This window comes from Dromaius novaehollandiae, chromosome Z (assembly GCF_036370855.1).
Source record: "Dromaius novaehollandiae isolate bDroNov1 chromosome Z, bDroNov1.hap1, whole genome shotgun sequence".
In the NCBI taxonomy this organism is placed as follows: Eukaryota; Metazoa; Chordata; class Aves; order Casuariiformes; family Dromaiidae; genus Dromaius; species Dromaius novaehollandiae.
The window spans coordinates 8734961-8762247 of record NC_088132.1 but is presented as its reverse complement, the minus strand read 5'-3'; the positions used below and the strand labels follow the sequence as shown (position 1 = coordinate 8762247).

The window sequence follows — 27287 nt, the reverse complement described above, 5'->3', positions numbered from 1 at the left end:
CCCGTCCCACAGCCTCAGACCTCCTCGAGGTGCTGCGTGCATGGCAAAGGGCCAGGGCTTGGAGCTCTTTCAGCTGCATTTTTTTTTGTTTGTCGGATAATTATCCCAGTCAATCTCAAGTGCATTTGCTATGAAGCATTATTTTTTTCACGTGCATAATTCAGATCCTCCTGCACTGTTGACTGTACTCAAGGAAATAATTTACATTAGCTGTAGTTTAGTTAGTGAAAGAAAAGGCAGGTCTCCTTGCACTGTGATTAGACCAGTGCAATCACAGGCTGAGGCAAGTCTTTCCAGGGAAAGGCATATCTCCCCTCCCTCCCGGCTTCCCATGGTCTTGTGGGAGTGTCGCGATCCCACAGTGCCTGTGTTCAGAGGGTGTGCGAGCTCTCACTCAGGGAGCAGCCACGTACGGGGCAGCCACATAGGGGACTCTGTTCAGACTTATCCTATTCATATTTCATTTTTTTAGGTAAAGACCTATTTCGCTGCCTTCTGGTCCGCAGAAAATCCATCGTGAGAGTTGCGGCACCAAGATTTCTACCGCCTCTCCTTGCGTCTCCATCCTCCAGCCCTGCTCCCAGCCTCCATCCCACGGCAGGGCCTCTGTGTTGGGGTCAGTGAACACAAACCCAGCAGAGGATTTGGGGCTGTGTCCATCTCACCTCCACCCCCAGGACCTGCCTGCTGGGAGGGCAGGAGGTGAGGCCAGTGTAGACTGAGAGCCCAGAGACACAGCGAAAAGGAGAACAAACTCTATCTGCAACTCTTTCCCAAACCAGCAGTGTTGGGGCTCTTTGTTGTGCAGGTGGACGAGACCTGGTCTTAAACATGCCCTGTAAATATGGCTTTTGCCCTTACTACTTAGAGGCCATGGCTTTGTATTGACCTGATAGAGTGGAGTATCGGGACTTGCCTAGTTTCGTCTTTGCCTGAGCTGATTTTAGCTTGTTTGGCTGTGGAAGCAATCATCTAGCAGCCAGGTAACCAGCACCCACATTTGTTCTGGTGTTACTTTGTACAGATAACAAGTAGTTATTCTGTGCGGCTGGAACTGCCCGTGACTGCAGAACAAACGAGATGTGTCAGAGTGCAGGCACAGGGCCACACCAGAGGTCCCGGCTTATCAACCCACGTTACAGCCATCAGTCACCGATCACGGCAGGAGTGCAAACTCACGTTATTCAAGTAAAGGCAGTTTTAGAGATAACAAAGAGGGCAGGATAAAAAAGAGAATTGGTGAAACAATAGGGAGCATGATCATATAGGCAGACTATCTTAATAAAACATACAGATATAAACTCAAGCAAAGCCCAAGACTGAGAAGGAAAAAATTATCAGCATCAACAGCATGTGCATCCTGATGAAAAAGAAACCTCCAATGGGAACATCATGATCCGCCTGTTGAAGACATCAGGATGCTGGCCACTCGTTGTAAACCCCCCCTCCAACACAAACACACACACACACACACACACACACACACACACACACACTGCAACAGTCAACCTCAGGACCCAGGAGGACACAGGAAGGGTGAACATAACACCAGAAAGCAGGGGTAGATACTAGGAAGGGGGGGGGGGGTTATATAAAAATTTCAACTGTATTACAAAGGCTTTCCTGTATTAATCTGAACTATGAACAGATGTTATTGCAACTAGACTAATAATTGGGAATACTAAATATTTTTAAAACTTTTGCACAAAGTAATGGTAAATCCTTCACTTCATTTACAGGATTCCTCTTTTTGTCCGTAACAAGATTTTGAGAGTTACATAGGCAAGGGTAGAGAGAGGTGCCACAGAGGGAATTAATTCACACTGGCACATCTCTCCCTATGTGTCCAGCTGGCTGCTACTTAAACGACCTGCCCAGGCTTCAGACTGCAGCAGGACTCAAGCAAGGGGAATATTTGAGGAGCCAGATCCACACTCTTTCTCTTCTGGAGTCCAGCATGGGGCTGGACACAGCCCATTTCTGGAAAGCTCATAGCTAAATAATGAGCCACTTCACCGTGGCTCTGGGGATCCCCCACATGCTCAGATCGAAAGACCAGAGCTTGCTCAGCTCAGCAAGGTTTCCCAGTGGGCAGCAGCTGCTCCCACCACAGCAGACATCTCTAGAGCTGCTGCTTCCTGAGCAGCCTTTTCCAGTCTTGGCATGACGGATTGGGATGCGGTGGCCGGGAAGCCATCTGTTTAACTGGCCTGCTGTAGGGCCAACACTCCAGCCAGCACTAGCTTGATGACAAAATACACGCTAAAACATATGGCTGGGCTGCAGAAGTGCAAGCCAAATCATCTTCCCCAGGCATGGAGTTCCCCTGGTTGCCCCAGAAAGCCTGTCACCTCCTCCATCGGCTGCTGTTGTTGCCTGATGAACTGTTCCCGCAGATGCTGCTGCTGCACCAGGTGAACACAGATGTCAGCCCGCTGCTGAGAGAAGGCCACGTCTGCAATGAGAAAAGCTCATTGGCAAGACCAAGCACTTCTGGTACTGCTGCCACAGGACAGAAATAACACTATCTCCAGAAGAAAAATCTTCTCCACTGGCCCGGCTCAATGCTGGGACAATCAGAGATTAATTATAATAAAATACGATTCCCCAGCCTATCTCTCTGCTTCTGTTCCCAACATAAGTAACTGTTTCTTCTCGGTTGGCCATGACCAGTCAAGCTTTCCCGACAAGGCAGCATGCAACCCTGCCTTCGCCTGAGGTTGATCTCACAGGCCTGCATGAGCTTCCCAGCTGCTAGTGCAAAATCATGCAAGTCCCTCACACACCATATAAATGAGAAGATCTGGGTTTTTTTAGTGTAAATAAGGACTGCAGGAAAATGGTATCTCAGGCAACTACACAACAAGATTCTTCTGGCAAAAGCCCCAGTTCACAGTCATGAAAAAGCCTTCTGAACATGTTTTTCTTGGGGGAAGGAGGTACAGACTCCTCTGCCAGCATCATCTGTATCTCTGCTAGGGAGCTGGCTGATGCAATCGTCCCCGCAGAGATATCACCGCAGCCTAGGCCTCCCGACCTGCCTCTTTTTGACAGGGGCACCCCGACTGGGCTGGAGTCCCACGCGCTGAGCCAGTCTCGCCTCCACTGCCGCACGTAGGAGATGCAGACCGAGCACCTGACTGCTCTCCCAGCCCTACAGGAGAGCTTTGAAACAGACTGCGGACTCGAGGGTTCACAGCAGTTTGTGAAACCACATCTGCCTTGCCTCCCCTCTCTCCCCTGCTGCCTCTAGAAATCCCAGAAGACAGAATAAAAGCCCAGGTGAGGCAGATACAAGGAAACGCAAAGCGCAGTGTGTGCTGCGTGTCTTTGTATTACCGTTCTACTGGTCTCAGGAGGGTATGGAAGACGAGAAAAACTCAGTGACACTTAATTACAAACAAAAGGGCGAAGATTTATTTCCATTACAAGTGAAGTAGAGGAGTAAATGCAAAATATCTCATACATAGTAAAAAATCTCCATATGGCATAATAATCCACGTCTTTCTCAAAGGCAATGCAGGGCCTGGCCATTCCAAAATCCACACAGAACAGGAACAAAGATGTCCTGCCCTTGGATGAAAGAACAGTTTCAAGGCCCTCCTCTCTTCTCCCAGTGCTTACAGGCAGTGTTTCTTACATGGTTACAACTCAAACCTATTGGACTCATCTCTCAGAAATCAAAAGGCTAATTTGAAACTTAGACAAGTTTTCTAAAAGGAAGGCACTTGGATATATTCAATAAAGCTTTCAGAAATCACGAGTTTCTTCATCCTGGATGGTGGCCTGAGAATTACAAGCAAGATGCCAGCCAAAAAACAAAAACAAAAACAAAAAAAACACTGAGATCTAATTACATCACATATCCCCATGATACACACAGACAGACCCAGCCCCATCACCTGCACGGGATGTGACACCAATTTTCCTCCCATGGATGGTCATGTATTTACACAAGACACAGAGCCACAGGCACAAGTGCAGGGTCGGCATGTGCTGCCATCCATGGTGGTGTCTGGGCAGACCAGTAATGTTCAGTGCACTCCTCTGCGTCTGATCCTGCACAAGGACACGGAGAAGCTGCAACGGCCACAGGACCACAGGAGTGGAGGTGGAAATTGCAGTATTGCCAGCACTAACACAGGGCAAGCATAACTTTGTCGAACTTAGTCTTGAAAACCTCAGAGGACTGAGAGCCCACACACCTGCGGAGGTCCTGCAAGGGCCACTGTGGCATTTCACTGAGCACAAAGGCCAGAGTTTCTAGCAGCTTGTAGCTGAAGCTTAAACGGTTTGTGGACACATGTCCTGGGTACTTCATGCAACTGGCTCATCCATTGCATCCCCTGTAGAGAGTACAGACTTTCTGGATGTGTCTGGTTTCATTAGCTTGTAGGATATAAGCTCTGGAGAGAAATAAGTACAGGCACCTAGACCTCCACAGCAAATGATGCCCTACCAAACCGACCTAATTTACACCTTGATCAAGATCTGTCTTGATATCTGTCTTTACATCAAGATCTATTGTGCACATCCTCAAGACACTGAGTTTTGCTCTCTTTGCAGTCAGTCACCTGCTGCGTGGTTGAGCTTGGATCCCCATAGAGCTCACTTAATTTTCACCTTCCTTCCTGTTGGTCACCAACCCGAGCTTCCCCCATTACCAGCCACCATGAGAAACTGGTTAAACTGCTGGGCTGAGCAGCCCACAGACAAACCAGCAGAGCCTGAGGCAGAGGCACCACGAGGCTTCTCATCAGGCTGCACCAACGGAAAGGGGGAGATTGCCTTCAATTTCTTAGCACCTTGATAGCTGCAGGGCCTCAGGACCGCAGTTGCCAAAGGAAGAGACAGTTCTCCTGGGTGTTCCACCAAACAAACAACAAAAACGGTCCTGTGCCTCCAGTTAAACTAGGGTTAGATTACTGAGTGTCTGCAAACCTGGAACCTGGATTTGTCCCCGCTCAACACCAGTGCAAAGCTCTGGTGCTAGAAGGATGTTATTTCTTTGCATAGAAAATGCGCCCGTGTGTACACATGAACGTGCTGGTACAGTCCCCTCGCACTCATCCAGTTACCAAGGTGAATATGCACTAAAATACAAACAGAAGCACATGCATGCATACATGCATTTGCACCCCAGCTGCACTCACATGCATGCATACATGCATGCTTGTGTGCATGTGCATAACACACACACCTGCATGCACCCATGCACGCTTGCAGAGCCTGCAGATTTGCATATGCCTGCATGCATGTCCACGCACACTCTTACAGACACGCAGAGCCAAGATATCTGAACTGCCCCTGAGCTGTGTGCTTGCCATCCAACGCCCTGCCCCGGTCACACTCTCCACAATCAGGCCACCATTTCTTAAAGGACAAAAAGCCTATTTGAAGAGACGCTACGCTCCACTGGAGCAAAACCCAGGCAATTCAAAAGAAAAGAAAAGCTGTAGAGGCCTATGATGAAATCTTCCTCTCCCACTCCTATAGCGTCTGCCAAGCCCTGTCCATTCCCTCCCAGTAGCTTCTAGAGTGGCTGAAGCAGGCTCCAGCTTTGGCTGAAAATGACCAGTGTCCTTTTTTAAGTTTGAACCTAAGGCTGGAGCAGAGAACAAAACCAAGCTGGACGAAGGGATAATAGGAGCCAGAAGACCTCAGGCCCAGGAAAACTACCCAGCCCATATCCTGCTCTTACAGGAAGAAGGGAAGTGTGGGCATTAACAGGCCAGTTCCTCCCCCAGCTACTCAAACACAGCAGGACATCAGCTCGACTTGCCAGCAAGGGGACCCAGTCCGCTCTACAGGTCCAAGCACCACCTGCTCAACAAACTCCCAGTCAGCCCTAGACACCCCCAAAATATCCTGCTGAATGAACACACAGTGTACAGCAACTGACAGCTTCCAGCTAGCCCAATAGTGAAAACAGAAGCTGAAGATGAAAGCTATTCTGCAGACAGTTACCAAAAACCAAAGAGCTGCCACAGCGGGGTCTACAGCTTCTCTTCCAGTGGGTGGAGGGATAAGTCAGGAGAGGAGTTAAAACAGCTGCAGACGAAACATAACCCCCAGCTGACAGGAACCTGCTCTCTCCACCATGGAAGTGGTTTCTGGACATGCCAGAGCCAGCAAGGATACAGAAAGACAAAGCAACTCTTCAAGTGCACATAGAGCGAAAGCAAGCAAGGCAGAAACTTGATTCATCCTGCCATACAAAAGACTCGAGTAAGGCCCATGCCAGTCACCAATGCCCTCCCCAGAGGCAGCACAACCTCCCCAGCTCCGTGTACAGGCACCACCGCAGAAAGGTCCGGACCTCAGACACCTCCTGGACAAGGGGCAGCAGTCGTGGGCCACCCCCAGGCTACTAGCTCGTGCGGGCTCAGCCACCACGAGCCATCCTGCCTGCTCTGAGAGGGGAGGGGGCCTTGAAACCAACGTTCCTCTCCTATCTCAGAGTCCCGTGGAGGGCAGACCCACAAGTTCTCCTGTCCACCTACGGCATCAGTGCTCGGGCTGCCTGCACGATCTGCGGCCAGTCCCCTCCAAAGTGTGCTGCAGGGACCCCCCCCTCCACCTTCATGCTCCTCTCCATTTCCTCTCGCTCATATCCCACCTGGATACCAAGCGGTGGGACACCTGAGCACCCAGAGAGTGCCAGGAACCTGCCTTTACCCAAACTGCATCTACCCAAACGTCATCCTACTGAGGACCTCATCTGAAAAACCCTCCATGGAGCAGAAGGAACAGGTACCTTCAAGGGACCAGAGCTCTTCACGGCAGCACATGGCAGCAGGACAGGAGACAACAGACATAAAAAGAAACAGGAGAGGTGCTAAGTGGATACATGGAGACACTTTTCCCCCATGAGGACAGTCAAGCAGTGAAGCGGGTGGCTCAGAGAGGTTGTGCAGACTCCATCCTTGGAAGTTTTCAAGACACAACTGGATAGCCCTGAACAACCTGCCTGTTTCATAGATGACCCTACTTGGAGGACAACATTGGTGTAGAAACCTCCGGAGGTCTCTTCCAACTTGAATTTGACGTATGGTCTCCTGACTTGTGCCCTTCTGTAGTTAGACAGAGACTCTGGCTCATGTGTACCCTCTCCCAGCTCCTCCAGAAGCTCCTGCCAAGGCTCTGGCTGCACTTTCTACCTCCCTCTCCCCATTCAAGGCCTCACCAAGTTGCAGAACTGTCTCACCATCTGCCTCCTGGCCCAGGTCACGCTGACGCCAGCTCCACCAGGCAGAGGGAGTTGGACAGGGAGATCCTGACGATAGCAAAGCTGTGTCTGCTCCCTCCTCTGTTCACAGCTGCAGGCACTTCCCCGCTCCCCGGACCCCTTCCAGGGGTGGTGGGATCTACTGGGAGGCTCTGCTTGGTGTTGCCTCATGGTTCCCTCTGGACCCACTTTCAAGCCTTTACTCTCACAGTCCCTCCCATCAATTTTCCATTCTCCCTGTTTTTTCCATTCCAGGTGGGCTGAAAGGAAAGGAACCAGACACCATGCCCTGCCTCCCTCGCTTGTTTTAGGAGGAGAGGGGAGTTGCTCCCAGAGATGCTGATTGCTTTAGACTATAGACAGACCTGGGCTGACCTTTAGGATCAAGGTAGCTTAGGCTGTAAGGATCCCTGAAGGTCTCTGGACCAAGTCTCCATTCAAAGCAGGTCCAACTTCAATGTTGAATTTCAACTTCATAGTTAGGTCAGGTTGCTTCAGGCTTTGTCCAGTCAAGTCGGCAAGATCTCCGGTGGTGGAGATCCTACAACCTTGCTGGCTCCCTCTTCTAGGGGTTGAGCATGCTCATGGCAAAAGTTTTTAGACTCTTCCAATCCCATTCTTTCTTCGAATCCCCTGAAGCACACAGCATAACGCACTGGCAGGATCTGACCTGCTGTGTTTGGTTGTGCTCCCAGGATCCAAGTGAACAAGAAGGTCCACCTGGCTGATACGGGACCCATCCCACGGTACAAACAGATCAGCTGAGGAAGGGGAGGACAGGAGCCATCTGTTCTCTTCCTTTAACTCCATTCACTTCTCTCCCTGAGACACCTTCCCTGGCAGTAATATGGACCAAAACTTCCTCAGCCCTGGCCACCTCATCAGCACAAGGCCCAGCTCTAACGTAGCCCTGCACGACATCAGGGACACGCGATCATGCTGGTGCCACACGACACTTTCATGGCTTTCGTTTCCCAAAGCCGAGGAAGACTTCTTCCCTCTTCCCTCCCACCCCCCCCCAGCGGACGTTTCATTCCAAAAATAAATTCCCGAACGACAGAGGAATTTCAGAAAGCGAGATCTTCCAGGGTAGACCGGGGGTCCCCGTGTGGCTCGCGGGGAGCATCTGGCAGGAGACTCTGAGCCCCCGCACCACGAAACAAGGCGGCGCGGGTAGAGGGCTGCTTGGCCCCGTCGGGCACTCGGGGAGCTTTGGCGCTTCTTCGGCGAGTCTCTCCCCAACACCGGCTGCGGGGCGCCGGGTCCCCGCAAGGCCCCGCCGCCCGGCGGGAGCGCCCCGTCCGGGGAGGCCCCGGCAGCCCTCGGCACGCCGGCGAGGCGCGGGGCGGCGGCGCGGGGTCCTCGAGGCGCCCCCCGGCCGGGAGGGCGAGGGGCCGCGGGGGGGCCCGGCCGTCAGAGGGCCGGGACGAAGCCGTCGGGGCCGCCGGGGTAGGCGCCGTAGGCGGGCGGCGGCGGCGCGTAGGGCGCGGGCGAGCGGCGGCCGAGGACGGCGGCGGGGGCGGGCGGCGGCGCGGGCAGCACGAAGCGCCCGGGGGCCCCGTAGAGCTGCCCGGCGCCGCCGCCCGCGTAGCCGCCCGCCGACAGACCCGCGTAGGCGTGGGGCAGCGCGGCGGCGGCGGCGCAGCCCGGCGCCGCGTAGGCGGCGGCGAAGGCGCAGGAGGCGGCGGGGGCCGGGGGCAGGTCGGCGGCGGGCGGCGGCGGGAGGAGGCGGCAGGCGGCGGCGGGGCGGTCGGCGAGGAAGGCCGGGTAGGTGGAGAGGTCGCTGCGCTTGAAGCGCTTCCTGCGGCGGAGGAAGCTGCCGCTCTCGAACATGTCGCGGGCGTGCGGGTCCAGCGTCCAGTAGTTGCCCTTGCCCGGGCGGCCGGGCTCCCGCGGCACCTTGACGAAGCAGTCGTTGAGCGTGAGGTTGTGGCGGATGCTGTTCTGCCACTTGCGCGGGCTGTCGCGGTAGAAGGGGAAGCGCTCCGTGATGAAGCGGTAGATGCCGCCCAGCGTCAGCCGCCGCTCCGGCGCCTGCCCGATGGCCATGGCGATGAGGGCGATGTAGCTGTAGGGCGGCTTGCCCCGCTCCGCCGGACGCTTGCGCCGCCGCCGCCCGCCCCGCGTCCCCGCCGCCGCCTCCGGCAGCGCCCGGCCCGGCTCGGCGCCGCCCGGCCCGGCGCCGCACGGCGGGTGCCGGCTCTCGGCCGTCATCGCCGGCGCCCCGAGGTGCCCGCGGGGCCGCCGGGGCCGCGCCGCCTTTTATGCCGCGCGGTGCGGTGCGGTGCGGCCGCTCGTCCGCCCGCCCGTCCCTCCCTCCCTCCCTCCGCCTGCGCCCGCCCCGCCGCCCGCGCCCGCGGGCAGGACCGGGCCGGCGGCCGCCCCGCTCCGCGCCCGGCGCCGTCGGGGACGCCGCGCTCTGCCCGCGGGCTCGGCAGCCCCCCGGGAGCCCGGCTGCGCGGCGGGTCCCCGGGCTCTGCGGCCCCCCCGCGGGGGTGCCCGGCTCCAGGCGCTTTCCCCTGGGGAGCCTGGTGGTGCCGCGCTGCGGTAAATCCCCCTGCCCCCCAGTCAAATGCATGCATGCAAAAAAAAAAAAAAAAAAAAAAGGAAGAAAAAGCGACAAATCTAAAGGAGGAGAGCCAGCCACCCTGGGCTTAGCGCGCAGTTCACGTGCAGAGCCACTGCTTAGAATGCGCTCAGACTGCAGTCATCACCCCCAGGAGCGATACAAGTCTCCAAGAGCCATTCAACGCAGGAGGCACACAGCTGGGTTTCTGCAGCCCTCGCTGCACCTCCCTGATCCCGGCGCCGCGAGACCTCTGGCCACACGACCCTTCTGGCAAAGGAAGGACCGTGGGCCTTCTGGGGTCTGCGGCTGGGACACGCTCCCTCCCACCTGCTCCAGTGTGTGGGTCGTAGGGTCAGGCCCCAGCACGGGGGGTGTCCTGAGAACAGCCCCAGCCGGCACGGGATGCTTGGTCCAGGCACTGGACCCCTACGGCTGTCACCCACAGGGCGAGGGGCAGCATGGCCTCCCCGCCCGCTGGCACGGTAAGGACCCCGGGTTTTAATGAGCTTCAGGAACCGGAGGATCGAGAGGATGGCAGCGGGTCTTAGAGGGGTGGTGGAAAGGGTCAGGTGTGGGCAGGGACGCGTGTGCACGGGGGTGTTGGCATACAAATGTACGTGGGTGTGCAAGGGTGTTGGTGGGGGCTGCAGATGCGCACAAGACCTTTGTGAGTCTGCGCTGGCATTGCAGGTGTGTGCAGGTCTGCGTATAAGCACGTGCCAGTGTGTAGAGGTGTGTGCTGGGCACAGGGCGTGAGTGTGCACCGGTGTGCAGGAACGGATGCGAGCAGACGTGTGTGTGAGCAGATGCACAGAGGTGTGCAGAGGTACAGAGATGTGCAGGGAAACGGATGTGCGGAGATGTGGATGTGCACGGCTGTGAAGATGCTGTGCTTGGCTGTACGACTGATCCTGTCCGTGTCTTGGTGCCTCATGGCAGTTCTGCCCAAACTCGTGTCACCAGTGCTCTGAGCCAATGACTGGGAAGAGCAGTCCCCAAAACCTTCTTGGCCACTGAGGCCTTGTGATGAGAAGACCTTCATGACAGGACAGTAGCTCTGCAGAAGTGAACTTAAGGGAATAGGGGAAGTGGGAGATGTTCATCCTAGTGAAACGGGGGTCCCTTGGGGGTTTCCAGCAAGGTAATTTCTCCATCTGGAGACAAATCGATGTGGGAGGATCCATTCGCACCCAGCAAACAAGCCCTGCGATAGTTCCTAGCTAAATAAGGGGACCCAAGACTCTCAGGCCACCTGCTTGTTTCTACAGCTTCTTGCCCAGGGGAGAGCACCTCCAAGGAGTGAGGCTAGCAGAATAAACTCTGACGTGGCAGCCTTTGAAGACCCATGTGCGCGGTTCCTGTAGCTGGATGCAAATGTGTGTCATGGGGCTGAAGGGTCTATGCTGAAAGAAAAATCAGCCCCCTGTGCTGACACCCGTGTTCCTGTCGTACACAAAACACACGGGCAACGTTGCCCTGGAGGAACCAAGAATCCCGTTCCTTCTGCAGCGCAGCAGGAGAGCGGCATAGCTGCCCTGCTGCAATGTTCTGCCCTCTGGCTCATGGAAACCTGTAGCTGGCCATGAGTTTTCCCATCGGATTTTCCAAGAGGCAGCTCAGGGGTTCAGTCACCTCTGGGGCTGTGAATCCAGCCAGGCTGTGCCAGTTCCGTGCCTCCAGAGGGCAAAGTCAGATCATGCTTCACTTTGCACTTGCGGATGGATGGGCAATGAAGGAGGTGTGTACCCAGCCGATGTGGTGTGCTGAACAGCTGCTTTTGCCCTCCCTCCCGGTGATGCTAATCCTTTTCCAAAAAAGCACTTTCCTTGGCAGAAGCCAGCATGTACGCAGAGCAAACTGGATACCCAAACAGCCTGTGCTGGCTCTTGTTCCTTCTCCTTTCCTTATCATGCATGTTAAGCTGTAATGCAGCTTTTTGTGATTGGAGTGGGATCTGTATAACCTGGTGTCCTGGTGATTATCCTCAATTTGACATTATCATCAGCCTCTTTAAACATGATTTCAGCTCTCCAATCAAGGAGCAGGAATAGGTCCTATTTTAAGCTCTGTTGTCCCTTTTGAGTACCGGATATGTGGTTCTAGTGGGAAGGGAACCAGGGGGAACATGAAAGGAAGCAGTCAGATTTCACCCAGGCAGATAGGGACTACAGCTCTCCTCCACCTATAAATGAAAGCGGTGCCCTTTGCTGGAGAAGGGTTGGTGCTCTTCATGTCCATGGACATTTTATTTTCTCCTTTGATTCAGCTATGCTGGAGGAGGGACCAAAGGTTTTTATAAAGAAGACAAAGGATCAGATGCTTTTACATAGTCCTGTCTCCAGTGTTGATTTACCAAGTAAAACTGAAAATGCCAGGCACTGGTTAAACATTTGAAGTTCATCATGCAATAGAAAGGGTATGATGTCTACAGGACTGCTAGTCATACAAAAACTATACCTCAGACCTTCATTTGGTCCCTGGGACAAAGTTCTGGGGAGCACCAGCAAAGTCAGCATTTTTCTGTCTGAATTTCCCAGCTCAGATCCTGCCTGTGCTGAGATCCGCAGCCTTCAGCTGAGCAAAGTGCCTGTCAATTTTCAGACCATACACAGCAGAATTTATCCTGCACTGGAGCATTGTGCCCTGGCCTTTCGAGACTGGAATATATTAGTACCACTAGATGCCGGAAAGTTATCCCAATCAAAATCCCACCTTCTTGGATCTCTAAGAACAATTTCCTACCCATGGAAAAAATTCAGTCCTTTAGGCTTCATTCCCCACTGATTTGCTCCTGTATTACAAACTACACCCCTGAGATCCCTGGGGTTCACTGCCACTCAGGAGTAAACTACTGGGAGCCCTCCTCTCCATTAGCCCTCTGAATGTTGGGGTGCACAAAGCAGAAAGGTTCTTCCACCTCTACTGAACTGGAGAAAAGCAGACATTAAATGTGTGGACAGTGCCTTCAGGTGCAGCGTGCTCATGGTCCTGACCCCACCATCAGAATTCATCTCACCTCTGAAGAGAGGAAACGTTCCTGTGTCCTCTTTGTCCCAGCAACCACAGAGCTGTAGCTAATGCGACTCACCAGAGCCGAAATGCCCCTAGCTGGGAGGTCCTGCCTGAGCACAAATAAGAGTACATACCCTGTGGCCCAGCCTCACTCCAAATGCTGCTTAACTGCCTCTGGGATGGGATGGCGAGGGTGGTTTTTTTACTGGTTCTGTGTTCGGTGCCAGGTCCCTTCTGCTGGAATCGGAGAGCGTCAGAGCCAGACAGTTCATGGCAAAGGACCTCTGTCTGCAGCCCATGGTTAAAATCTGGGTGAGGACCACATGGCTGAATCTCTTGGAGCAAGAGAGGTGGTGGTGACATCCTTCATTCACTTCCAGAGTATGTGTCAGCAAAGAAGAGTCCAAAATCATGGTGCTTAAGACATCTTGGACCTGACTAGAGCCAGTGGGAGACAAAAGCAGACAGGTGATGGCATGGATACTTGACCACACTTTATTTCCAGAGCTTGGAGTGGGAGCAGGGTGAAATCTCCATGTGAGAATGGACTTTTAGCTGCCACACTGAGCAGGGTCACACGGCAGTAGCGGAGCTGGACAGCAACAGACTAATGGATGTGTCATTGCATAGTTGCACCAGAAGATGTTCACATGCCTGGTCTCATGGGAGCAAGGCTCCACTCTGCATTAGTGGTCTAATTGCTTATCATACGGTGTGTTTCACCAAACTAGTATGGCTTTCCAACAAATTTTCTTTATCTTTTTTTACAGGAATTCAGGACTGACAAGGGAGAGAGAATCACTTGTAGAGAGCACCAAATGGGTGTAGCCAAGTTCCTGAGGGAGACTTGAGTTAGCTGTCGTGGTCATACTTCTTTAGGAAAAAATAACCCACACAGGTTTTAAGAGAGGCCATGTCTTGGCACTCGGGGGGGACTGCAAGGCATGGGGAGCGCTGCTCTCCACCCAGCACAGCTCTACTGTGCTTCGTGACGAGGCGCATGGCCCTCAGATCGGTGGAGGTTATTATGCCCTTCACTCAGTGCTGGCAAGGCCCCAGCTGGGATACTGCGTGCAGCTCAGGACCCCCAGTTCGTGGGGGATGTGGGGAAACTGGAGAGGGGCCAGCAAAGAGCTGCCAAGACTGGCTGGGCCCTGGGCACAGGCCTGCAAGGAGAGCTGAAGGGGCCGCGAACCTAGATCAGCACCATCCCTGCCAAGACAGCAGGTTAAACGTACTGCTATGAAACACTGATTTGACTAAGATATGAAGTTCTGAACCAAAGCAGCAGAAAACAGTACATGTGGCACAGGCAGCAGGGAGCAGATACCTTCCTCGGTGGGAGCTGGGTGGGCCATGACACATTATTTTGTCTTCTTGCTGAGGCAGATTTTGGAGCTGGTTTGCAAGAGAACAAGCCGTCCATCCTTGCCTCCATACAGGCACAAAATCACTGCGAGTTGCACAGACCTGCCACATGCTTTGAGAGGAGAAGCTGACTCTTTCTGGAACATGCAAAGCAGAGTCAGGATCTCTTCTGTAAGAGCAAAAATCGTTTGCTATACTTTGTCGCAGGTGCTGCAAGGTTTGCATGGCTCCTGCTGCCCCTAAGCCCGTGCATTTCAGCACCTCATGAAAATCTTCCAGATGGGTTTCTTTGAATAACCATCAGGTTGTTGGCATGGAAATAAGTTCTTTCTATTTTGCCTATCAAATCACCTGTTTGGCCAGTCATTCAACAGGTTAGGGGGGTTTAATACCTTCTAATGGTGGCCACCATCCCTGACCTTCACACCGCTGTAGCCAGGCTCACCTGGCCCTTCCGAGCCTTCCCTGCAGCTCAGTCCCCCCCGTCATTGCCAGCAGGTACGTGAGTGGTATGCAGTAGGTTTTCAGTGTTTTTCCTCCGTTTGTGTCCACGTGTGGCACTTCAGCAGGCGACTGCAGAAGGCACGAGGCGGGGGAGCCAGCCGGACGGAGGGTTTCTGCTGCAGGCAGTGCCGCGGCTACGAGTGCCGTGCGTGCCACTGACACTGGCAGGGCAGGCAAAGACCGAGCCTGCAGGGCAGAGTGGTGGCTCGGATCTTGCAGGGCGAACTGGTCTTGCTGCAGGTTTTCTGGGTGCTGGTTCAGGAGCTCCTGCAAGGGGTTCACAGGGCAGGCAAGGCACTGAGCCTTGTGAAGGGAAGGGCGGCTTGTCATCCAAAGCCTAATTGTGTTTGCAGGATCGCTAGTTCATCCCACTCCACAACCAGCAGTGAAATCTGATGCTTGAAATACAATGATAGGCTAGTGCAAGTCCCCAGCAGTAGAGAGAGAATAATTTCAGTACAGAGAGAATAATTTATTGCTTACTTTGGAAGCTGGGAATTTTATTTAAGAATAACTATTTAAGAGGTGAATTACTTGTCTTACTGTAAACAAAATATCTTTGCAAATATCCTCCTTTCTTTCAGTAAGTTATCTTTTCTTTGAAAAGAAATGTTACTTCTCCTTTTTCCTTCATTGCAGACAGAATCACACTGCCCTGGACATCATTAGTATTTTCTTACCAGCTTTTCACTATTTCACTGTGGGATGGAGAGGGGACAGGTAATTTTAGCCAAACCGTAGTGTTTTGAAATGAATTTCTCCACGGAGGAGAAACTTGTTGGTGACATTCTTTATTGGTGATGTTCTTGTTGCCCCACCCAAATACGGCCATTTAAAAGACTCTTACAAATTGCGGTAGAGTTGTCCTATAATTTAGTAACTAGTTTCCTGAATCAGCCTGTCCCATGGCACGTGCTGTGCTGCAGCGCAGGGCTGGGCAAAGGGAATAGGGCAGCCAAGCTCAGGAGGGAAACAAGGAGAAAAAAAGAGGTGTTGGGAGGGAGCAGATGGGAGCAGCAAAGGGAGACTGGGAACGTGCAAAGCAGGAAAAAGAGAAGGAGGAGGAGAAGAAGCCCCACAGAAGAACAGGGGATTTGGAGGGGAATGGTTGGGGCTGGAGCTGAAGGGAGATGAGGCGCCTTTGAAAGAAGACTGGCAGGAAGAGTTTGTTTTGTGGAGGAGAGTTTGAAGGGATGGACATAAAAAGCTGTGCCCACCAGAGCAGAGTGGGCTTCTGGAGTTGAAGACCTTCAGTCTCAGCATCAATTTGATTAAACAAATATGAAAACTAACATCACGCTCCCTAGGACTGGTCCATAGGGAGCACGGCAAACTCCCAGTGCCGTGAGTTTTTTCTTTAAACCACAGAAAATCGCTGATTAAACTATCTTACTAAACATTATTAGTCTCACAAAGGGAACAGGGGAAAAGTCCCAGATAACCTGCACTTCCCCTGTAAATTTTATTTGTCACAAACCCCTCTTTGGTTCCAGACCCCAGCTCAGACAGGGCAGGAGGCAGGCCTGCTGTGGATGAATCCCAGCTGTGCAGCCAAGGTTCATTTGCTGCAGGATTTAGGTAGTGAAGGAGGCAGGAATGGTAGGAGGAGAAAGGACTGTTCAAGCAGCTGGATGCTGTCCTGGGCAGTTTTTCTCCTGTTCTTCTGTCACAGATTTTTTGTACTTGGTCTTCCAGTGCAATCTGTTCCTCATATGTTTCGTACCTGACTGGAGAGCTTGAATACCAGTCTTACAGATGGGCTGCACGCTTACCTTGGGAAGGAAAATTGCTAAATAATGCCCAAATCACATCTGAGATGCTTTCAGTCAGAACTCCAGCAAGAATGAAAATTATGACCTGAGTCTCTGCCCTGATGTTCGGACTTCAGAACAGGGGTAATCATCCATCATCATCCATGTAGACTAGTAGGATGAACACTCATAAATCAGCCTGCTTCCACCTATGTGAGACACCATATACCCTCTTCTAAGGTCATACACGTATCTCCATATTTAAAGGAACGCGCTAAGGTGTAAATTGCTGGTCCTTCTTTCATGAACTACCTGCTCTGCCAAAGATCGCACTCTGATCATCTTCCACTCTCTCAAAACACATCCACTGCTTTTTCTTTTCCCTCACTACAAAGAAAAGATCTGTCTGTTTCCCTCTGTATGTGATCACAGCATTTCACCTCTTATGCTGTGGCTAAAATCAGCTCATCCCTGGAAACCACAACGCTCAACGTACTTTTCCCAGCTCTGCCTGGTAAACATGCATGTGAGGGTGTGTGTGCATGTACCTGTGTAATGCGTAAAGAACCACAGAATGGGGAAGAAGACCTGGTTGTGAGGTCGTCGGTAGGTATCATCTGCCATCAGTGAATTCAAAGATCTGCAAAAAACACCAAAGAAGGATTTGTAACATCTACACTGTTTGTTCTACAAACAGTTGTATTTCCAGGAAAAGGGTTGTAATTCCATGAATAAGGGATGCGAATAGCCTTTGGTTTGAAAACCAATGTAAAGAAGGGGTGGTTTGAGCTTATGATGGACAAAATATGAAAGCTTCTCAAAGTGCTCTTGAGTTTTTTCCTGGGCATTTTTGTTCTCGTCACTACTCTCTGACCCTTTAGTAATCACTATGGAAATTGCCAAATAGTGCTCTATTTACAAATGCCTACAGAAATCTGCTGGAGTTTTGTCTGAACCCAGAGCAAAACACCTAGTCCCAGCTGAGAAGAAAGGTTATTTCTCATGTTTGAACCTCTTCTTTGACCAGACCACAAAAGCTGTGGGTAGCCGACGTCCTGCCCAAGTTAATGGACCTGCGTGGATTTATACTAGATACGCATCTGCTGTGTTTACCTAAGGCCATATATGTTTCCAGAAGTGTGTGGGTCATGGTCATCTGCATAGCAAAAAGAGCTTTTAAGTTTTTGCTGCTATTAAAAATATATACTGTAACTATACTGTGTATATTTCCAGTGACAGCACAAAGCTACAGAAATCCGTCTTCATTTTGGACAGTCCGATCTTAATTGTTTTATCACTAGCCCTTATTTTATGCGTGAAATCTGTGTCTCTGCAAGGTTGTGCAGGATCGTTTGGCAGAGCGCAAGGGATGGAGGAGGTGAGGCTGAGTGAACTGCGCTTGTTCCGCCGGGAGAAGGGAGAGCAAAGGGCGACCTAGCAGCAGACATCCACTGCCGAACGGGGATTACAGGGAAAGCCGAGCCAGGCTCTTCTCAGCCGCGCATGTGGGAAGGAGACGTATTGCGCCAAGGGAGGTTTGAACTGGACGGAAGGAAAAACTGCTTCCTCGGGAGGCTGGTGCAGCCTTGGGACAGGCTTCCCAAAGGGATGGCGGGTCCTCTGTCCTTTCGGGTTATTAAAACTTGACTGGACAAGGCCCCGCGCAAACTGGTTGAACTTTAGGCATGGCCCTGCTTTGAGCAAAAGACTAGGTCAGAAACCGAAATATTTCTGTGGTTCTATCTGTTACAGAGAGAGACACTGTAAGGTTGAAACACAATTTCCAGGAGTTTCTTTCAAGTCAGCTCATATCCTGACAATGATATAGGAAAATGACCCACGGACACAGGCAAAATGAATTCTCAAAATGCCAGGTGCTCAGATCTTTTTTCTCCCAGCTGGCTCCGATAGTTTTGCTTATGCAGTTTAGGTCTTCATATGCAAATCACAGATTTGCCACCATGCTAGACCATTATCAGAAAACAGATCTTCCAAAAATTATTTAAGCAATCATTTTCAGCATCGTATTTTGGACAGGGAAATGGATGTAAAGTGACATCTTTGAGGTCTTTGAGTTTTCCCACTCTTTATTCTGCTTCAGGACCATGCAAGTTTGCTATGTGAGAATGTCATTATTATTTTCAAAGACAAAGAGCAAAGGAAGGTCGGAAATTGAAGTGTGAAAATGCAAAAAAGTCTCTTTCAGTAGCGAATGTTTATTTAGATGTGAGAATGAGAAAAGATCTACGCGTAGGCCGAAAGGGGGCAAGATCTGCTTTCATCAGGTAAATCCCACCGCAGAAGACTCTCTCCAGCCGGAGCCATGCGCTGAGTGCAAGTGGCGTGGGATTCACCCCTGCAGTCCATGGGTAGAGGGCACCTCCAGAAGACATCCAGTGCCACCCGTCCTGAAGTAAACTCTCCAGAGCTGCGGTGGCAAAAGCTGGGGAGATGCACCCCATGTGCAGCACCCTGTGCCCTGCTCCTGGGTAAGAGCCCTCCCCTGGACACCCCGTTTGGGCTGAGCAGCACAGGAAATGCAAGCAAATGCCTCTGAGCATGAGCCCACGGCCCGGGAGCTGCGTCTCTGGCCAGCGAGTTGGGTAATGCACGGGAGGGAGGCATCGGTCACGTCCCTCTTCGAAGAGAGGCGGCCAGCGATGTGCTGCCGGCAGCGCTGCGCCACGCAGAGGGCTTGTTGCTGAGACAAGACGGGGTGGTCCTTGCTGGTTCAGTGTAAATAGCTGAGTACTGGAGGTAATTTCTTTCAGTCCCTTGTTATCCAGCTTTATTGAATGGGGAGTGTCATTTTTTTGTCTTTAGAACTAGTCTGGGCAACACTGACAGAGGAGTTGAAAAGTGAGAGCTAATCCTGCAGGAATGACTCATTCTGGCATACGATTTGCAGAGCAGGATGAGAAGTTCAGGTAAAACAAAGGGAAATGGAGGCCGTAGTAAAACTCTGTGGTTTGGAGCTTGACAGTTTAACTGCTACAGAGTCAAAGCTGGAAACCCCCTCTCAACAAATTGCTATACTCAAAACCTTGGCAATGTCTAGAGCAAGTCAATATTTGAGCGCACTTGATCCAAAAACAGAGGCTCTTTCCCATGGGAGCTGTAGATTGGATTGCTAATTACCATGGGACTGGAAAACTACTACTACTACTACTATTATTATTATTATTATTATTATTATTAATTAAACACAAAACAATGGCTGTCCCTTTAAAGTTTCACTTTGAAATATTTTCTGCATTTTTTAACAGGGGCTACATCAGCCAAGTCTGAACAGAGAAGTATTGGAGCTTTGACAAAGATTTATGGTTATTTACAAGCAGATTTCTCTAGCAAGGACAACATAATAGCAGACTGAAAGCAGAAGACTAGCCTAGATACCTGGGCTGAGGAAAGGGAGCTTGGATTTCTGGAAAATATAGCATACAAACAGTGCATTCCTTTGTGCATCCTTGGGAAATTCTTTTAACTATTTCAGCTTGTTTCCTCCATCTGAAATTTTTGCAGACATATCCAACTGATTGCTGAGAGAGAGCCCCTCTCCAGAGTGTGGATTGCAGAGGTTCATTTTTCCATTATTTTTTGAAACATTTCATCTAGTTAGATAAAGATGACAGTGTGGCAATAACAAAATGCAATAGCATCACAGAGAAGACGACACTTTTCCATCCCAGCCTTTCCATGTAAGTTGATAGAAATATGACACTTGCAGAAAAGCGGTGCTCACATGAGCTGATCATTTAAAAAAGAGCAATAAGAGACCAGGAATTATAAAGCACCAAGAAGTATAAAACACTGAGAAGTTTCAAAGAAACTTGTTTATGAAATGGCTGAAGCCTTAACAGAGATGTTGCAGCCTTTCAGCAGCTGCAGGTCCCATTCTTGTAAGCCACGAGGGAAAAGGACAGGTTGGCTTCGTGGAAGAGCTGAGACCTGGCAAATCCCGTAGTAGTCTTGGACACTCAGTGTGCGGTGAAGTGCTGGGGTGTCGGCGGCAGGGTTTCTGCAGAAAGAAGTGTTGTCTCAGTCATCCTTAGACTTCCCTGAGCATGTGGGCAGAGCGGTGTTGCTGTCAGCACGGTGAGTTTAGGCTGTGAAAGTATCCCCAGCAAGACTTGCAAAAAGGGCTGCCAAAGGCTATGAACGGACACAGGGCAAAGACGCAGAAAGCAGCAAGTGGGATTTCGTCGCCTCTTCTCTCTTACCAGGCTGAAAGCTGAGGCTTTGGTCTTTCACGCTGTTTGGTGTGTTTGTCACCACGCTAGAGAGAGCGGGAAGGAGCAGGAGATGGTGATGGCTCAAAGTTACTTGTTTTACTCAGGACCTTGTAAAAGCCCGCACGTGAGAGCACCAGGACACGACGGGGGAAGCAGTCCCAGCGGGAGGAGGCTTGCTGGAGAGCCAGCCCTACACAAGTCTCCAGGTGGACCTCCGAGGTCTCTGGTAGGGGTGAGTGGGGGACTCTGGCTGGAGGAGGCTGGTCGGGCAAGAGGAGGTTGTGCGTGTGCGTAGCAGGGCTGCAACGGCCTCCTCCGGCCACCCTGCCTGCCCCTCGGTGTCTCCGGGCCCTGCTGAGGACGGCGTGGGGCTGGCCGTGCATGCAGGCACATTCCCCCGCGGATTAGCCCTGCAGGGAGTGTAGCGCTGCTGGAATGTCCTCCCGGCGCAACCCGAAACCCGCGATGTGTTGCAGCCTGAAAAACTGGATGGGTCACGGCGGCTGCTACAGCAGCATAACCCCGCAGTCCTGGGCAAGGATTGCCTAACCGTGGAGGCTTTCCTGACACCTCGTCCCTCTGGGAGGTGGTGGCACTGGGCCGGAGCAGGGCTTGCTGTTGGTCTTGCGTTTTGCTGCACCACTGATACACAGTGGACAGGGTTGTTTGTTAAAGGCAAATGGGTTTTCATTGCAATGCTCTGGGGCTTAAGCCCTCCGTAATTCATCCAGCTGCTCAAAACAGCTGTTGGTGTTGGTCTAGCTTATGAGTCACCTTTCTCCACAATAGTGTGACACCGAGAGGTGTGTATTGCTCTGCTCCCTTTTGCACATAATGTCTTAAACAAAGAGGATTGCAGCTGTGGTCAGAAAAGTGGTGGCAGCACGTGTCTTCATTTAAGGCCCGATCCTGGGTAGGGATCCCAGGGAAAAACTCAGTCAGCTTCTCATGCTCATCCCGATGAGCTCTGCTCCTCTCTTTCATGGAGTTTAGCCTTGCCGCTTGTGCTGTTCTGCGTACCAGGACATCTCCCTGCGGTGCTTGCTCAAGGGACTGACCACGGATAGCTTCTGATCCCAAATCTGCATGTAGCCCCAGGCACTGTGCAGCTTGCACAGCAGTCAGACCGTCCTGCCTCGCCTTTCCACTGGTGTCGTGGGACAGCTGTGATTACATGAGTCCTCCCCTTTCCCTTAGGGGCCTTAGCTGGGTGTGGAGAAAAGCGTATCTTGCGGGGCTCTTATGCACGCAGCCACTTCCAATGAGCTCATGATGGGGTCAATGCCAGAATGAGGGCAAACAGAGCATAAAAAGGGTTTGCACCCACATGCCAGTCAGATACAGTCCATTTTTGGTAATTGGGATTTAGCTCCTAATCAAACGCTGCCTGACTGTTGCTCAACCTCGTTGCGAAGGCAGCAGCCATGTGAGATGAATGAAGATGTCTGGCCTGGTTCAGCTACCAGGCAATATCTCCTTGGGAAGCAGCTGCTCTGTGGTTTGCGCCTGTTTCCTGTCTCCAGGGGCTGCCAGACCCACGCTGTGATGACTGGAGTCTGCATGGGTTGGCCTTTCCCTGCTGGGAGCAGTTCAGCGGGCACATTTCTGGCAGCACTTACCTTTGCATGCGGCTAAGCTGGGGGGTACCTTGTCCCACCAGATAAAGCAGAGGTGCAGGAGCCAGCGCAGCATGAAATGCTGGGACAAGGCTGTGTTGGAGCCTGAGGCTCAGCCTGTACTTCCATGCTTCTCCTTGATGGAGCCGGATGGGCTCTGTGTCAGCTACCCAGCATCTGCCGGTGCGGCTAAACAGCAATGCAGTCCTAGCTAACACCTCGGAGACGCCGTGTGATCAAAAGCCTCACCTCTGGCTTGTGATCTGGCTCTGGCTGCCTTCAGCCCATTGCTCACTACAGGCCCGGGGCAGGTTTGGGGAGGAAGTGGGAAAGGAAAGGGCCCCGAAGCAGTGACGGAAAAGCCACGACAGACCCACGGATCGCAGTCTCCACTGTGGGTTGATCAGATGCACAGAGCGTGGGACGGCCAGGTTCTCGTCCCTTCCCCATACCCACAGGGCAACAGCAGCTACCCGAATCTGGAGTGTCCGCTGTCACAGGTTGCCCTGTGGCCTGCAGGTGAGAGCCGTGGCTACATCTGCGCTTCACCCGGGCTGAAGCGGCCAGCTCCGGGAGGGCCTGAAGCACCGCCAAAAAGAGACGGAGATTTATTCATCTGGATGAATAGGATGAAGTCACAGGCGTGAACTGACCTCAGCCAGATCTCCCAGGGGCTGACTATCACTCTTTTGCTCTGCCTCCTTCCTTTGCTGTTAGGAAACAGTTCTGAATCAAAAGCATGAGGTTACTGTAACAAGCTGAACAGAGACTGCTATGGAATTGGGATGTTTTCTGCCCCTTATGGAGCCTGAAACCTGTTCATCCCAGACCCCCACCTCATTCCAGGTATTATCTTGGGCCAGTGCTCCCTCTGCTCAGCAGCTGTTTCCTTTCTGCAGAGCAGGGATCATGGTATTCCTCGTCCTTCCCCAGCAAGGTCTGGCACATTTGGCAAGTACCTGGTAGGAAGCATTGGAAGCCAAACCTCAGCACTGACTCATTACTACTCAGGCCCTTAAAACGCTCCTGCACAGTGGCCCTTTCTCCCTAGATCCTTTCCCAGCCTTCTAGGCACTGAGCACAGATGGCACTGTGCCGGAGCAAGACACTGTGCCTTTCCGAAATGGTGCCTGAGGTCCTTCTCCGCTTTTTGGTTCTCATGATACTCCATTTCTTTGATTTTTCCTTCTGTTTGTTTTTTTTTTGGAAGCCTGCAGGGCTTTCAGACGCACCATACATGGAGGGGTCACTTAGGGAGAGAGGCAGAAGGGAGGAAGGCATTTCTTTCTGGTTCTATTCTGAGTCAGAGTAGGAGGTTTGCCGCTTCAGTTTTCTTGAACAGCTCAAGTACCTGCCGCAGAGCAGCAGCAGCCGGCCCACCCCGCCCTGCCAGCTGTGCTACGTGCTGCTCTGGCGCTGGGGGGGCCCCCAGCCCCTGGGCGAAAGAGCCTGGGGCTCTGCGAGGGCCGCCTGGCAGCCACCACTGCCCCTGCCCGCGGGGGTCCCTTGCACCTGTCCTGCTCTGGGGACTTCTGCAGTGCTGTTAAGTGAAACGGCCAACAGACAAGATGCGTAAACACTTCTCCGAGCAGGAGCACAAGCGATGCTGGTCTTTGGCCCCTCTTTCTGGCCCAGCGATCCTTAGACAGCTTCAGCGGGGAAGGCTCAGACCCCTCCTCCTCACGTCCTCCTGCTCGCTCGGTGGCATGTTGCCTGGGGGCGTGGGAACTGGGAGAGGGGGTGTGACCCCCAGCCCCCTCCAGCAGCACAGGGGTTGAAGCAAGGCACCCCGCTCCCTGCGCGCCGCGGACATGTCCCTGGTGCTCCCCAGGGCTCTGCAGAGCTGCCCTAGGCCCACGCAGGCCTCCTTACGCCACGTCTGAGGAGGTCCGAAGGCCCTGGAGGCCACCAGGCACCTAAAGCACAAGGTGACTTTGCAGCACCAGGAGAAAACAGCCTCTTTGGGGGCCTGGGCTGGACGCCGACAGGGAATATATTCATCTATCAGGCATCTGCGTGTCCTCACTGTGTTGATGCTCTGTTACCAGCGGGCTGCTGAGTAATTTCTGGGTAACAAGGAACAATATTTCCCAAATGCAGCCCTCCAGTGATTCATGAGAAACAACCCCTACCTTCATCTTTCAAAAGCTTTAGTCATTTTAATGGGGAAACAATTTCCTGCCAGTTGTGGCTACCCAGCACAAACTGCAGATATTCAAAGAGGAGAGCTTGCGGTCCATTAGTTGGCCAACCGCTATTCTTCAGCCCTAGAGCCAGGATAATCCTGGGTGGGCGCATCCTCAAAAGGGTCAGCTGTTAGAGGCATTTAAATGCCTTTACATTTGTATCCAGACACCTGCTGGGAAGTTCAGCCCTACTGAAGGCCTCCAGTGAACTTTCACAAATCTTGGGGATAGGTTTCTAATCACCGAGAAATGTCTGAAAGTTTCACTCCCTGTTTTTCCCAACACTGGGCTTTCAGATAATTACATCCTTGGTACAAATTTGTCAAGGAGAAAGAAGGAGGTGAAGAAAGAAATTTCAATATTCTCAGCACTTTTCTTAAAGCAGCATTAATTCTCAATAGCCTGCAGAGGTACAAGGAATACTCTAAACGATGTTTGGTCTCCAGGCAGAATCCATTTCCCGTAACAGTGCCTTTCTGAAGCAGGAATTCCACCATGAAGTAAAACTTTTTGAAGTACTTAGAAGAAGAGGTTTCTATTGTGTTTCGTGTGACAGAATAATCCTTCCTTGAGAACACACTTCTATCATTTTTCTCCCATCTGTGGATTTTGGCTTCAGTCAACATTATGACTTTCACGAAGTATGAGAGTGAAGTCCTAACCCCTGAAAGCAACCCAGCCAGCCCTGCAGGAACTTCCTGCAGATGTGTCCACCGCAGCAGAAGCAGTTTTCCTGTAAAATGTAAAATGTGCCCTTCAGCTGAAACGGGTTTCCCTGTTACAAGACTTACTTTATGAAAAGAAACATATTTACCACATCTCCATCTGTTCCACTGGCTAAACGATATTCTCTTTTTTCAGTGCTTTGTTCACGTTACCATTGTCCATGTGATTTCTCTTTAAAGCTTTCCTTTTTGAAGTACCTGTAAAAACCTAACAATTTCTACTTAACGGGTGAGCAAAGCTGTCTTCTATTGACTCCCCTTCTCCAGCTCTGTGCCCTGTGCTTTTCCCACCTTTCTTTTCTGTGCTTGTACCCTGGACAGAGGTGTCTTGGCTGAGACTCTTAGGAGTTGCATTAATAAATCATCACAAGCATCATCAGCACTGTCAGCATCTCTTGTATATGGGAGCTGGATACACCAAATAAAAGCGAAACCAGGCCTCAGCAGGGAAACAGGGTGGTGTCTTTTCCCTCATTTTCATTCAAAAACCTACTGTCATGTTTTTTCCACTTATCTTTTTCTGTGGGTTTCCAGCAACACTCATCAGAAATCGGGTGTCACCAGAAAGGGCCCTAGAACTACTCGACCATGAATGCAGCACTTGAAACTGATCAAGGCTACAATGGACAGAATTCAGGGCTTCTCTTATCTGACAAAAAAGCAGACCGTGAATACAGTTTTGGAGGCCTCTCTGAGCGTTGAGAAGCCCTTGAGCCACCAGCTGCAGGCTTTTCACGTGCACCGATGGCAAACCTCGGGTCAGCGGGAGGTCTGGATGGCACTGAGCAAGTTAGTGTCTGAATTAAAATGACGCCCCGTATCACACTCTGCTGCGGTTGGACAGGCAATCTCAGAACCAAGGTAGAGAGAAACTCAAATAAAAGTTTTTTGCTGTTGCAGCTGGGGTATTAGCAAGGAACTTAGGCTGACTCACTAATAACGTCTGGAGCAACCCCTTCAAGCTTTGAAGTTAGCCTTGCCTTCAGCAGGGGGTTGGATCAGAGACATCCAGAAGTCCCTTCCCACCTAAATCTTTCTGTGTGATTCAACGATAAGGTAATTTCAACAGTACCAGAAAATACCCATGTAAATGCTGTGCCTGCATATTTGGGTTCTTTTGATGCAAAACATGGTATTTTCCTGGTGGCAGGTGATGCCTTCACACCAGGGAAAGCAGGCAGGGCAAGCCACCTTTACACAGCCCAGAAATTCAGTCTTTCTCTACAGGACCAAGTTTGTCCCTGAAATGACCCTGTTCATACCCATTCTATCCTGTAGGCTCACATATGTTGTTCCCTTTTGCTGCCTGGAGCCACCATTGACTGCACGTTACCCTGTGCTGCCACTGCCTGAAGAAAAAATTAAACCAGTTTCAGGTAAAAGGCCCTGTCTAAGCGCTCCAGGATCCATGGAGGCTCAGGCCAAAACCCATGTATTGTGTTTCTGACTGGAATAAATATGAAATATTTGCTGTCTGTGTTGGTGATTGGCTGTCTCTTGAGAAGGCAAATGCTGAGAGTGGTTAAAAAAAAAAAAAAACAGATGAGAAAGATAAAAGTTGCTAATTGTGATACCACTGTGGTTCCGCCATTAAAAGACCAGTTTCTTTTTTTCTGGGGATGGAGAAAATGCTAGTGGCAAGCTCTGTTACCGCTCTCAAATGATCGTCCCTGGAGCAGAGCATCTCTCCAGGCCTGTTGGGCTAAAGTTCTGCCCCCGGGGAAAGGACACGTGGAGGGGAGGCACAGCTGGTGAGATCCCCTTGGCAGAAAGCATGAAACACCCTCCAAGATACTATTTTTTTTTTTCCATGAGCCCAGGAGAGTTTGGAGAGCAGGTAGCAGGAGAAATGACATCGGGTTATGAAATGGGGTGGTGGAGAAGGTGGGCTGGCCCTGAGGGCAGCTCTGGTGTCCTCCTGCTCCTGCCCGGTGAGATCAGGGGTCGTTTCTGAGGTGGCTTCCACCCTTCACCTTCCACCCTAGCAGTGCAGCATGCTGAGGGACTTCCCAGCTTTGGGAGCTGCTGGAGCAACCTCACAAACTGGGAAGGCAGCCACAGAGTCAGAGGTTGATTTTGGCGCTGGTGAGATCTTT

At 51.7% G+C, this 27287-nt stretch overlaps 1 protein-coding gene and 1 long non-coding RNA gene across 2 annotated transcripts; one reads left to right on the top strand and one right to left on the bottom strand.

Moving 5' to 3' along the window:
• Window positions 1–3394: 3394 nt before the first annotated feature.
• On the bottom strand, window positions 3395–9560 carry FOXE1 (forkhead box E1). Its single transcript, XM_064501430.1, has one exon. It carries the CDS (start codon window positions 9440–9442, stop codon window positions 8642–8644), a length of 801 nt encoding a protein of 266 aa, XP_064357500.1. The 5' UTR covers window positions 9443–9560; the 3' UTR covers window positions 3395–8641.
• Window positions 9561–13725: 4165 nt separating this feature from the next.
• Window positions 13726–26660, top strand: LOC135324715 (uncharacterized). The gene is made up of 2 exons (XR_010386006.1): window positions 13726–14348; window positions 15321–26660. It is a non-coding gene; the product is annotated as an uncharacterized LOC135324715 (long non-coding RNA).
• The last annotated feature ends 627 nt before the right edge of the window (window positions 26661–27287 follow it).